The sequence below is a fragment of the Hyperolius riggenbachi genome, chromosome 1 (genome assembly GCF_040937935.1).
Source record: "Hyperolius riggenbachi isolate aHypRig1 chromosome 1, aHypRig1.pri, whole genome shotgun sequence".
Lineage (NCBI taxonomy): Eukaryota > Metazoa > Chordata > Amphibia > Anura > Hyperoliidae > Hyperolius > Hyperolius riggenbachi.
Window position 1 is genome coordinate 144,120,774 of NC_090646.1, and position 12,552 is coordinate 144,133,325.

Here is a 12,552-nt window from a genome sequence, read left to right on the forward strand (position 1 = left end):
TTTTTTTTTTTTTTGTATTTTATTATTAATTAATGTTTTTTAATATTTATTTCTTCAGTTTTATATATATATATATATATATATATATATATATATATATATATATACATATATACATACTAGCTGATGGCCCGGCGTTGCCCGGGTATGTATTTGGCTGGTGTTTTTTTCTCTTCCCACTTTTTCTTACCCTAACACACAATTATGCAATTATTCAATGACCAAGTTTGTGAGCTTTGCGGTCTTTGGCATTAATAATTTGCATTGAAATGAAACAAATCTATTTGCCTGTGTGTGGCTCCACCCCTTTTCTTAATTTGAACCCCAGCCACCCAATGACCAACTGTACCAGGTTTGAGGCTTGTGTCATTAACAGTGCAAGAATGACAGCAATTAAATATGCCTTTTGAAAATCAACAGGTGAATTTTGATTGGCTTTATTAGGCCCCACCCACTTTTCTGAATATTATTCCCAGTCACCTGGTGACCAGCTGTGCAAAGTTTGAGAACCCTGCCATTAACGGTGTAAGAATGGCTGCAGTTTACATTTTCCCAGTGAAATTTGTATTTGCAACAGCCCACTTTTGGGTTATGGGGATAAAAAGTATCCTATATGTTATTCCAGGTAATGTACTATGTGTGTGCCAAATTTCATTCAAATCCGTTCAGCCATTGTTGCGTGATTGAGTAACAAACATCCAAACTTTCACATTTATGATATTAGTGAGATATATATACAGGATCTTCTCAAAAAATTAGCATATTGTGATAAAGTTCATCATTTTCGGTAATGTACTGATAAACATTAGACTTTCATATATTTTAGATTCAAATACGCACAACTGAAGTAGTTCAAGCCTTGTATTGTTTTAATATTGATGATTTTGGCATACAGCTCATGAAAACCCAAATTTTCTATCTCAAAAAATTAGCATATTTAATCCGACCAATAAAAGAAAAGTGTTTTTAAAACAAAAAAAGTCAACCTTTCAAATAATTATGTTCAGTTATGCACTCAATACTTGGTCGGGATACCTTTTGCAGAAATGACTGCTTCAATGTGGCGTGGCATGGAGGCAATCTGCCTGTGGCACTGCTCAGGTGTTATGGAGGCCCAGGATGCTTCGATAGCGGCCTTAAGCTCATTCAGAGTGTTGGGTCTTGCATCTTTCAACTTTCTCTTCACAATATCCCACAGATACTCTATGGGGTTCAGGCCAGGAGAGTTGGCAGGCCAATTGAGCACAGTAATAGCATGGTCAGTTAACCATTTACCAGTGGTTTTGGCACTGTGAGCAGGTGCCAGGTCATGCTGAAAAATGAAATCTTCATCTTCATAAAGCTTTTCAGCAGATGGAAGCATGAACCCACTTTTGAACCAGAAACAGCGGCAGAAGCGCCTGACCTGGGCTACAGAGAAGCAGCACTGAACTGTTGCTCAGTGGTCTAAAGTACTTTTTTCGGATGAAAGCAACTTTTACATGTCATTCGGAAATCAAGGTGCCAGAGTCTGGAGGAAGACTGGGGAGAGGGAAATGCCTGAAGTCCAGTGTCAAGTACCCACAGTCAGTGATGGTTTTGGGTGCCATGTCAGCTGCTGGTGTTGGTCCACTGTGTTTTATCAAGGGCAGGGTCAATGCAGCTAGCTATCAGGAGATTTTAAAGCACTTCATGCTTCCATCTGCTGAAAAGCTTTATGGAGATGAAGATTTCATTTTTCAGCACGACCTGGCACTTGCTCACAGTGAGAAAACCACTGGTAAATGGTTTACTGAACATGGTATTACTGACTGTGCTCAATTGGCCTGCCAACTCTCCTGACCTGAACCCCATAGAGAATCTGTGGGATATTGTGAAGAGAAAGTTGAAAGACGCAAGACCCAACACTCTGGATGAGCTTAAGGCCGCTCTCGAAGCATCCTGGGCCTCCATAACACCTGAGCAGTGCCACAGGCTTATTGCCTCCATGCCACGCCGCATTGAAGCAGTCATTTCTGCAAAAGGATTCCCGACCAAGTATTGAGTGCATAACTGAACATAATTATTTGAAGGTTGACTTTTTTTGTTTTAAAAACACTTTTCTTTTATTGGTTGGATGAAATATGCTAATTTTTTGAGATAGGAAATTTGGGTTTTCATGAACTGTATGCCAAAATCATCAATATTAAAACAATAAAAGGCTTGAACTACTTCAGTTGTGTGTATTTGAATCTAAAATATATGAAAGTCTAATGTTTATCAGTACATTACAGAAAATAATGAACTTTGTCACAATATGCTAATTGTTTGAGAAGATCCTGTGTGTATATATATATATTTATATATATATATATATATATATATATATATATATATATATATATATATATATATATATATATATATATATATATATATTGGCTTAAGATGAGGTCCACTGAAACTGTGGTCCCCTCTTTATACCCCCCAATGTGAAGTACATTCATGCCCTAGTAGTCTCTCTTGACATAATTTTCCCTGTTTTAAAAGCTGTTCTTCATCCATGTCCTTGCATTCTCTTTCTCAAACTCATTCAGTGTAAATAACTATTCACCCTCCATTTCCTTGCAGCCAATAACCCATCTATCATGATGGGGAGTGGGTTTCTGTGGGACATTAGGATGTACTGACTTTACTATGCCCATGTGACTTTTATTTTTCGAGGGTGTAGACTGTTTCTGATATTAAGGATTTAAGTGAAACTTGCAATATCGCTGTAATTAAGGATTTGATTGAAACAGGTTTTGCAGTAGTCTCTGGTGTGCTGGATTTAGTTGGATTTAATTGAAACTCAGCGCAATATCCCTGGCATTAAATATTTACCTGAAATAGGTTGTGCGATAGTCTGAGTGGTATTTGTTAACTTTGAGACAGTTACTATATGTCACAGCTAAGGAGGATCAGTGAGATGCAAATAGATTTTCCTTGCATACAAATTTCACATAAATAATATGCAGCTTGAAATTGGACCAATCAGAATAACTACCTGCCAATTTTTATTGGTCCAAGTTCAAGCTGCATAACATTTACATGAAAATTGAATGTAAGGAGAAATTATTTACATCACATTGTTTCATCCCTAGTTATAGCCATAAAAGGGTTTAAACAAAGTTGTCTTAAAAACAATGTGTGGCCTCTTCTCCTCATTTTAAGGGGCCTCTATTAAATGCCTGCAATGTACTCAAAGTAACTGGAGATCACTGACCTTGCTGTCTGTCTTTCCTCTCGCTGGTTTGCCTTCGGGATGTCTGGAGTGGAATGTTCAGGATGACTTGTGCAGAGGAGTGAGCATGAATTTTGGTTTGCTCATTTCTGATCTGTGCATACCTGGAAGTGCTCAGAGGCAAAAGACTTTCTGGGTCACCTCAGTGTGCCAGCCCTGCAGCTCAGTGAGGAAAGAGGTCTTCTCCTCATATCCTTCAATGTGACACAAGGCAGCCACCAGAGGTTTGATCAGCGGCAGTGTCTCTAAAGCTGCGTACACATGCTGGTCTGAACTTGGCCACAGCATAGCTGAGTAACGGGAGACCAGCATGCACTCAGTAGCCGCATAATGTCGGCTGAAGATCCGGCATGGCGGATCTGGCATGGCGGATCTGTAGCAATCCCCAGTACCGGTACACTGCACAATCCATTAGTTCCCTCCCCCGTGAGAAATCACTCCATCACACACACTTGTTTTCCCTCCGTGCCCCCCGATAGCAACAGACGCATCACTAGTTCGGAGGCTGATTATACATCTGTGCAGCTCTACTCTGTCACCCTAGGGATCATATACCGATCCCTGCTGGGCGACAGATCCCTTGGAGGACTCCCCATATGTATGGGGCATAAACAGGACCTGTAATATGTGCATAATGTTATAAGGGGTTTGTTAGCCTCTTGTAGCAGATAAAAATGCCTAGAAAGTCAGAAGTAAAAAAAAAAAAAAATTCAAAAGAAAAACACACTGGTAAGGAACTGTGAAAATCAACCTAGTCCATATTAAATGCTGCATTGGAGAGGAAAATGTCTGTTATTTTAAAAATGAGTGTCTTGCCATGTATAATTATAACAATAAGGTATTCTTCACAATAAGATAATCAATGGAATTATTTTAGGTCATCAGTTACCAGTAGTTTCCCATTTTTTAAATACATAAATGTCTGTTTTCATCTCTTTACAGGAGCTGTATTCATAATTGACAGTTTGGACCATGAGAGCTCAGCAGAATATTATTTAATGGTAGAAGCCACGGATGGCGGTACTCCACCTCTAAGCGATGTTGCAACCATCACCATAAACGTAACGGATGTCAATGACAACTCGCCAGTTTTCAGTCAGAGCATATACAATGCTGTGGTTGGAGAAGATGCCATATCCGGACAGTCTGTCCTAATGGTAAATTACGTTCAGTTATTTAAAGAGAAAAGCATTTAGTGACATATGCAACCTCAATTTGTGCCTAATGATGAAGAAAAAATTATAGAAAGCTCTGAAAAAATTACTTGGAGCTACAAATTAAGAAATTGACTATCTATGCTATACTGTAAGAAAAATTTGTCACTTATATCGATAAAAATGAAAAAATGTATCACAATTCTTACTCGAATCCCTCGCCTGACCCCCCCTGTACAACTAATCGTTTTCGTATAAATGCCGCAAAATAGAATCTTTTTACTGTATCACACGGGGCCACCTTTATACTTAGTAATTTTATCCTGCTTAACACTAACCTTACACACAAATTGTCACTAGTCTACTTTAGGAGACCTAGCAGGACACCTCATAGGGAACAGTTCTCCAATCACAGCACCCTCTTACAACACAAAGCATTCTGATTGGTTGAATAGTGTGGGCATAGTTTTCTATTGGAAACCTAGCAGTTTGAGAGGGTGCCGTCCACCCAATCAGGTTAGTGGAATTTCCCTATGAGGTTTCCTGCTGGGTCCCCTGAAGTAGATTTGCGCCGCCAAATCTTATCCTAACACTTAAGGTGGCCATACATCAGGCGACTTGGCGGCCAATCGACCATCCAGTTCGATTACTATATTTGAATTGGATGAAAATCGGTACTGCCAAGTGCATGCCCGACCGACAAAACAACCAATTTCGGGACGGAAATTGGTTGCACAGTCGATCGTGCATGCTGCAAGATGTCGGGCCAAAGTTGATTGGTCGGGTGTGCGGCAGTACGGCGTCGATTTTCGGGACGAGACAACGAAACCCTGCCGCCGCAATGCATAAATGTTCCCCCCGTGTGTGCATTTATACATTACCTGTCCTGTTGCAGCCTCTGTGCGGTGTCTGTAACCTCCGGGCAGCTCTCCGTATCAGACGCTATGCGCTGACATCAGACACTATGCACCAGTAGCGTGTACGGACACTGCGGCAAGGCTGCTACAGGACAAGTAATGCCCTAATGAACATTTATACATTAGGGGCAGTGGTGATGCGGACTCAGCCGATTCCCTGAAGATTTCATGCTGAAATTGGGCAGGAATTGGCCTGTAGTATATGGGCAGAGTCGACAAAAAGACAAATGTATCTCTAATCAGATTCGATTAGAGATAAATTTGTCTCTTTGTCGTATCTGCCCATAATTGTTAGGTCTATGGGCACCTTAACAGAGCTCTCACACCAACCTTATCTTATCACCAACTGTATTAAAGCGGATCCGAGATGAAAAACTAACTATAACAAGTAAACTTGTCTATATATCTTATCTAAAGTTTAGATGGTTTACACAGCAAATCTAGCTGCAAACAGTTTTAATAGAATATGATTATTTATTCCTGTGATACAATGACAGCAGCCATGTTAATTGTAAACATTACACAGAGGCAGGCTTATCTGTATCTTGAGCCATCAGCCTAATCCCCTCTCCTCCTCCCTCCTCCCCTCTGCCTCTGAAATCAATGGCTAGTAACACCTCCCCCTCCTCCTGCCCAGACTGAGCTCCCATGAGCCTTTGCTACTGCCAAGGCTCTCTGAAAATCTGTGGGTGTGGCTTTTTTAGTTTATAGGGAATTAGAGTATTAAAACAAAAACAAAAAAAGTATTTGGCTTGAGGAATGCCCTATAAACAATAGGAAAGGAACACAATTATGCAATGTGTAAAAGTTCACCTCGGATCCACTTTAACTCCCAAGCTTGGAAAACGTACCTTTCATCATTTGCAGTCCAAGTAGATGTCTGAATGCAATTGGTGCAGTTGAGTCAAAGTTAACCAGACTTTAAATTCTAAAAGAGAAGACAAAAAGGCTTCTTAGTTGTGCTTAAAGTATTTCATCTAAACTTATCTGACAAGGAAGTAAATTGCATAAAAAATGGAGAACGGCATTACCTTCCTTTAGACATTACAGTTTCAAGCAAGGAACAAAAGCTCCCCAAGTCGTGTTTCTCTAGGCATTTTTTTTATTGTTACATTGGTTGAATATATGAAGGTAACACTGAAAACATTGAGCCAAGCCTGCTGGGAAATCTTCTAATAAGTCAAAACTGGGACATGAGGAAGAATTCTTTCAAAAGTGTCTGCTTGTCTTCTAGTATGTGCTGCACATGACAATCTGCTTTCTTCCAGGTTGTTGCTGATGATGCTGATGGACCTTTGAACAGTCACATCCGTTACTCAATTACAAACGGCAATCTGGGGAATACCTTTATTATTGATCCTGTACGAGGAGAAGTTAAAGTGAATAAACTTTTAGATCGAGAAAAGGTGAGTCACACCACACTACTCTCCTTAGCAATTATCTGCAGAACATAACAACAGTTTTCAGTGTGAGATAATTGTTTTTCTCATATCATAAGCTTAGTTCATGTTTTTCTTCTGTCACAGAAATACATATTTTTTTTCAGACCGACGATTAATTGACTTGTTTTTATAGATATCCGGTTACACCTTAACAATTCAAGCAGAAGATAATGGCACTCCAACAAGGACGAGCTCAGCAACAGTTAATATTGATGTGTCTGATGTTAATGACAATCCTCCTTCGTTCTCTAAAGGCAATTACAGCATTATTATTCAGGTAACAGCTATATTATTATTGTTGTTGTTGACATAATAATCACCATTATGTGTATTACTATTATCATTTTTACACGTTACTTTGAGCTCTGCAAACAGTGCTTTTAGGGCTTGCATTGCCACTCTTACAAAGATGTCTGACTTGTCCAGTTATTCTAATAGCATAGACCAGCTAAAGCTTCCCACAGATGAGACTTTGATGTCCAATCCAAGTTGGCTGAATCATAATGCATTTGTACCCCTATCTATGGGTATCTTGTGTGTGTGTGCAGGGGGAAGGGGCGGAGATAAGCACAGATTGACGTGCATGGAGGCAGAGCTGCAGCTCAAAGCTCTGCCTCCCTGGGCAGCAAAATCCATGACCAAGAAAGTCGTGGATTTTTGCTGGGGGTTTGGGGTGATTTAGTTAGTGTTCAGCCACAGGGTTGCAGCATTTTCGTTAGGGCATCGATGTTAAAGAGATTTTTAAAATAAAAACCTGAATTTTATGAGACTTCAGAGTCTCTTTAAGCATGGTCAGAGCCTCAATGAAAAAAAAGGCAGGGAGGGTCCAAAGAAGTAAAAACAAAAAAGAACAAATCAAATAAAGAAATAAAAGAAGAAGAAGAAGAAACGATAGAAGAGTCGAAGAGAACAGGAGAATATAAAAACAGAAGATAGAGAGGAGAGGGTGGGAGGGAGCAAAAAATGGAGAAGAGAAAAGGGGGAGGGAACAAATTAGATCATTTAGGTCCAGGAATCGATCATATCTCTATCCCAGTTTTTTGTATTTGTGTGTGGGTGTGTGTGTGCATGGGGGGTGTGTGTATCTCTTTCTCCAGTGATTTAGTTTATGTAAAATACTGCACAGTACATTGATGTTCATTTCAACCATCCAGTCCTTCTCAGGGAATTAGAAGAAAAAAAGTGTTTTGTTTCGTTGTTTCTGTATTTAATCAGAATCTTATTTACAGTATGTATGTTATAAATTAGTGGGTAGGAAATCATGTACTTTATGGGGTTACCAGCATGTAAAAATGCCAGTTAATATTACTGCTGATATTGGCAATGGGAGGCAAGCAATGTAATGTTGACAGACGAATATCTCTTTGCACTTTTTTATGCTCTTTTCGCATTGCTGTTTTCTGATTCCTTGCTCTTCAGAAACCCGAGGCTTTGCTTAGGGCTGTATGTACTCGTTTCCCTTATTAGGCAGAAAATGCCAAGGGCTAAGCAAAGTCCTTCGATTTAATTTAACTTCACACAAGTTTTGTCACAGGAAAATTTAAATTGGATTGACAGTAGTACACAATAGTGACTAACAAGCACTCGAAGCCTCATTAATATAGGATTTCATGTATACAGCAACAGAAAAGGAAGCACTGGCATAAATGATTTTTTTGTCTTCTGTCATCTTTATTTAGGCTTAGAAAGTTTATTTTATCCCTCTCAAAGCCTTAACAAGCTCATTTAGTCTCAAGTATATGCAGTGCAGGCAGTGGGTACCAAATCTAAAATGTATTTCTCACATTCTTGTCAGTTTTTATGTTTGTGTTGCGCGTTTCTTAAATCTCTCCTTCTATTATGATGTATTCTTCACGCCAGTGCTTTGCTGTGCTATAACGCCGGGTTTTTAACCTTGTCTTCTCTTCATGATCAGAAACCTGCATCCTGTCAGCCGCTAGACAAATACATCTGGCTGTGACAGTCTTATAATCTTGTAAAAAATGTGTCTCCTCAGGAAAATAAGCCGATCGGCTTCAGCGTCCTCCACTTGGTGGTGACAGACAAGGATTCATCTCACAATGGCCCTCCTTTTACCTTTACAATTTTAAGTGGGAACGACGATAACACTTTTCAGATTAACCAGCAAGGAGTTCTAACTACCGTGGCTACACTCAGCCGAAAAGCCAATGATCAGTATATGCTTCAAGTTCAGGTAAGTACAAGGTCAAAGTCAATCTGCATTTGTACCAAGCCAATATATTACACAGTACTTAACAAAGTACATAGAACCAATCTATTCTGTCTGTGAAATGATCAAGACAATGCAATAAGAGGTAGAGCAAAGGTAGCCCCTGTACCCCAAACAACCAATCAGAATCTTTGTCCTGTTGGAACAGCTGAAATTCGACTGGTTGCTCTGGGCAACTGCATCAATTTTGCTCCAGTGTGCCTTGCTCTGATCTTTCTAAAGGTGCTCTACTGTTCCACTGAAGTCTATTGTGACTACTATGGCCATACAAATTTACACACCGCTGGTCTTATTCTGCCAGGCACTATACAGAGATCAGTTTATTCTGCAGAAATTGACTTGAGGAGAACTCATGAAGAAATGTGATGAGCTTGGTTAGGTGGTTAATTTGGAAGTCTCTGATTGGCTGGTCATGAACACGTCTCACTGCTGTTTCCTGTGTAGGCTGAGCCCTAAAGCCTTACATTTACCTATGACACCCCCCTCCCCGAGCTGATCCCCAGCATGCTCATTGCCTCTTTATAGACTGCAAAGAATGGCAAATGTGATAGTCTACAATGGAGAACAGTGATGTTTCACTCAAATTAGTCCGAACGCCTTTCTTTGGTTCTGCCCCCATATCACCAGTTTAAAAAATGTTGGTACAGAGCCAACATGAAAGTCTATAGGTTGCATTCCGCTGCATTCCGGTGCTCGGCTAGCTATTTTGTTACTCCTTATTTAATTTGTTACTCCCTTCAAGTGAGCTGAGCTGCAGATCACCAGTTTACAGACATTACAGTACTGGTGATCAGGCTGAGTGACCAAACTTTGACCAAATTATGATCACTTATTGTAAATACGGCATTGTAAAAACAATGATATTCTTAAAACTGGATAACAAAAAAGTGCTGATCTAAATTCAGATCATAACTCTTTATAATTATCCACCCCCCTAGTTATGTTTAGATACTGTATTTATTAAAATACACACATTATTTTCTTAACGTCCTCCTTTAAAGGGTAACAGTGTTTTCCCATTGCTTTTCTAGCCTCTGTTTGTGTTAGCAAGACCTTGCTCGTTGCATCATTGCCAGGTTTTTTTGCATTGTACCTTGGTGAAAGGTTCTCAGAGATTACTGTGCTATTGGAACAGCAGTAGCTCTGAGCTTCTGCTGAAAACTGATGTCTAGGCAATTTACACTTGGTTAATTAAGCTTAATACTGCTCCGAACAACTTCCTGTTGTTTTAAATAAAAGAGAATTGAACACTTAGTGCACAGAGGACTTATTATTCTATTCTTAATTTCCTCTGACCCATTGAATTCTTTCCATGCAAGTAATCTCGGATTGTCGCCAGCAAGCGTTAGTTTCAAATGCTGAGATTTGATTATGCCTCCTACTGCATGATGTACAGCTCAGACCGATTTAATTCTGACACGGGCTTATTAAATAATAACCGTCCCTTTTATGACTTGAAGAAAGTACATTTATAGATACTTTTTTGAGTTGTAGATGATTTTTATTGATGGTCAACAGAGGTTAATTTGCAGCATATCTGATATAAACCCTGTATAGTCATAGTTCATTTTTTTCCCTTGTGCTGAAATATTCTTTATTGCCATCTAGTGGTATAACAGTGCATGTACATTACAATTCCAGTTTTGTCTAGAGGAAAATCAATCCCTTTAGATCAGCTATATCATTGAATAGGTTTTAGCAGATTTTACTGCAGACTCAAAAGAGCTATTTAGACATTGGATGTTTGCCAGCTGACACAGTAATTCACGATTGTCCTAGCTGACAATCTGATGTCTGTGCAGGCATTCTCCATCCTCTGCGCTCAATATAACTCAAGTAAATAGCAATTACCCAGGGCAGTTAGCTTTGTTCCCACTCACAGCAGTAAACCTTCTGTTTCTCTTCTCCCTCTCCTCCCCACTGCAGTCAATGCATCTAAACTGAGCAGACCATTGCCAGAAGCTGCTAGGTAGTCTAGTGCAGAAACCATTGCAAACAATCCTTTCACGTGACAAAGTCTGATGCCTGTATGGCCTATAATCTGCTTCTGTTCTCTAGATTCACAGGTAATAGTGTTGTGTGAACCTCTAGAAATTGCAGTAAGTGCTAAGTAGATAGGTAAGTAATGGGGCTGATGTAATCAAATGATGTATTGTCAGCCAGTGCTGGGAATGCCTTTGATCTTTCGCAATTTGATTGTATAGTCCTTGTAATATCTTAACTCTATTTGTGTAATACAAGATTCAAGAGATTAAGTTTAATTTGGATATATTGCTCAGTTAGGCCCTTAAAGTGAAACTAAACTCAGAACTTCCTCTCTGCTGTAAAAGATTAACCACTGCATGGTAACCTTTATGGAAAAATAAAATATCCATTACAATTTATGGAAATCCTGTAACAACCTGGAGTTTTAACTTGCATTCACTTTGCAGGAGGCACTGAACGGGTTAACCCCTCCATGTTTTCTTATGGGGAGAGCTGCCTCTATTCACAGCTGGTGATAAGAACTTCTTATGCTGGGAATACACCATAAGTTTTTTCAGCAAATAGATGGTTAGATAGATAATTTCTGACATGTCTGATCTTAGACAGCGTACCCAGATGGTATAGTTAATAATCAGTGTTACGTAACAGGAGGTAGGTAAAAGCAGATAGCAGCACTCTCAGGTAATTGCTGGGGTGGGTGTGATTTGACCCCAGGGTCAGAGCATACTTCTGAGAATGGCAGAGAGCATGGAGCTGATTACTGTGAGGTATCCTGTTTATAAAGTATTGGTGCCAGGCTTGCAGGAAACATATTTCTGAATGTTTTGACAATTTTAGAAAACTGTGGATGTCTGAGGAGTGAAATTGAAAGCTTTACATAAAAAGGTTTAAGTTATGGCTTAGTAGCAGTCATAAAGCATGTTAACCGCTACTTGAAGCCTGTTTGGGATACTTCCTGGTATGTTTTGCTGTACTGCTGAAGAATGTTGTTTATCTTATATGTATCGTTTATCGCTTATGCATGTGTACGTCATGGGAGAAGCATATTTACACAGCTACATCCCAGATTTAACTAATAATGTACATGTAATCTATAGTATGTATGAAAGTATTTAAACGGAATAACTGATAAAAACTTAAAAGTGTCAAAAATAGGTTCAAATACCCTAAATTTCAGATCTCTTCAGGCCATTGTTGAAAAAAAAGCAACATCGCTTCTTTAGTGCCTCTGCAGTCTGCTGTAATGAGCAATAGAGTTTCCTTTGACACATGCAGTGGAAGAAAACTGAGCCCATCCCAGCCAGCAGCTGGCAATTGATTAAGCTCACACTGTATCTATTATGACTTGTGTGCGGTACATCACAACAGATTGCAAAATTGAAGGCACGGGCATAACAATAGCCCCACGCGACCTTGCAAAATTGAAGGCACGGGCATAACAATAGCCCCCGCGACCTTGCACAATTGAAGGCATGGGCATAACAATAGCCCCCGCGACCTTGCAAAATTGAAGGCATGGGCATAACAATAGCCCCACGCGACCTTGCAAAATGGAAGGCATGGGCATAACAATAGCCCCCGC

At 39.6% G+C, this 12,552-nt stretch overlaps 1 protein-coding gene across 5 annotated transcripts in view; it reads left to right on the forward strand.

Moving 5' to 3' along the window:
• FAT1 (FAT atypical cadherin 1) overlaps positions 1-12,552 on the forward strand; it is a 376,731-nt gene that overhangs the window by 316,601 nt on the left and 47,578 nt on the right. For all 5 annotated transcript variants that reach the window (XR_011030974.1, XM_068278660.1, XM_068278659.1 and 2 more), the window contains exons 15-18: positions 4,184-4,398; positions 6,581-6,718; positions 6,888-7,031; positions 8,751-8,948. Coding sequence is in view for 4 of the 5 variants with exons in the window: in XM_068278660.1 (XP_068134761.1) it covers positions 4,184-4,398; positions 6,581-6,718; positions 6,888-7,031; positions 8,751-8,948 (695 nt within the window). In the remaining variant the exon portion in view is untranslated. The remainder of the gene's footprint in view (positions 1-4,183; positions 4,399-6,580; positions 6,719-6,887; positions 7,032-8,750; positions 8,949-12,552) is intronic.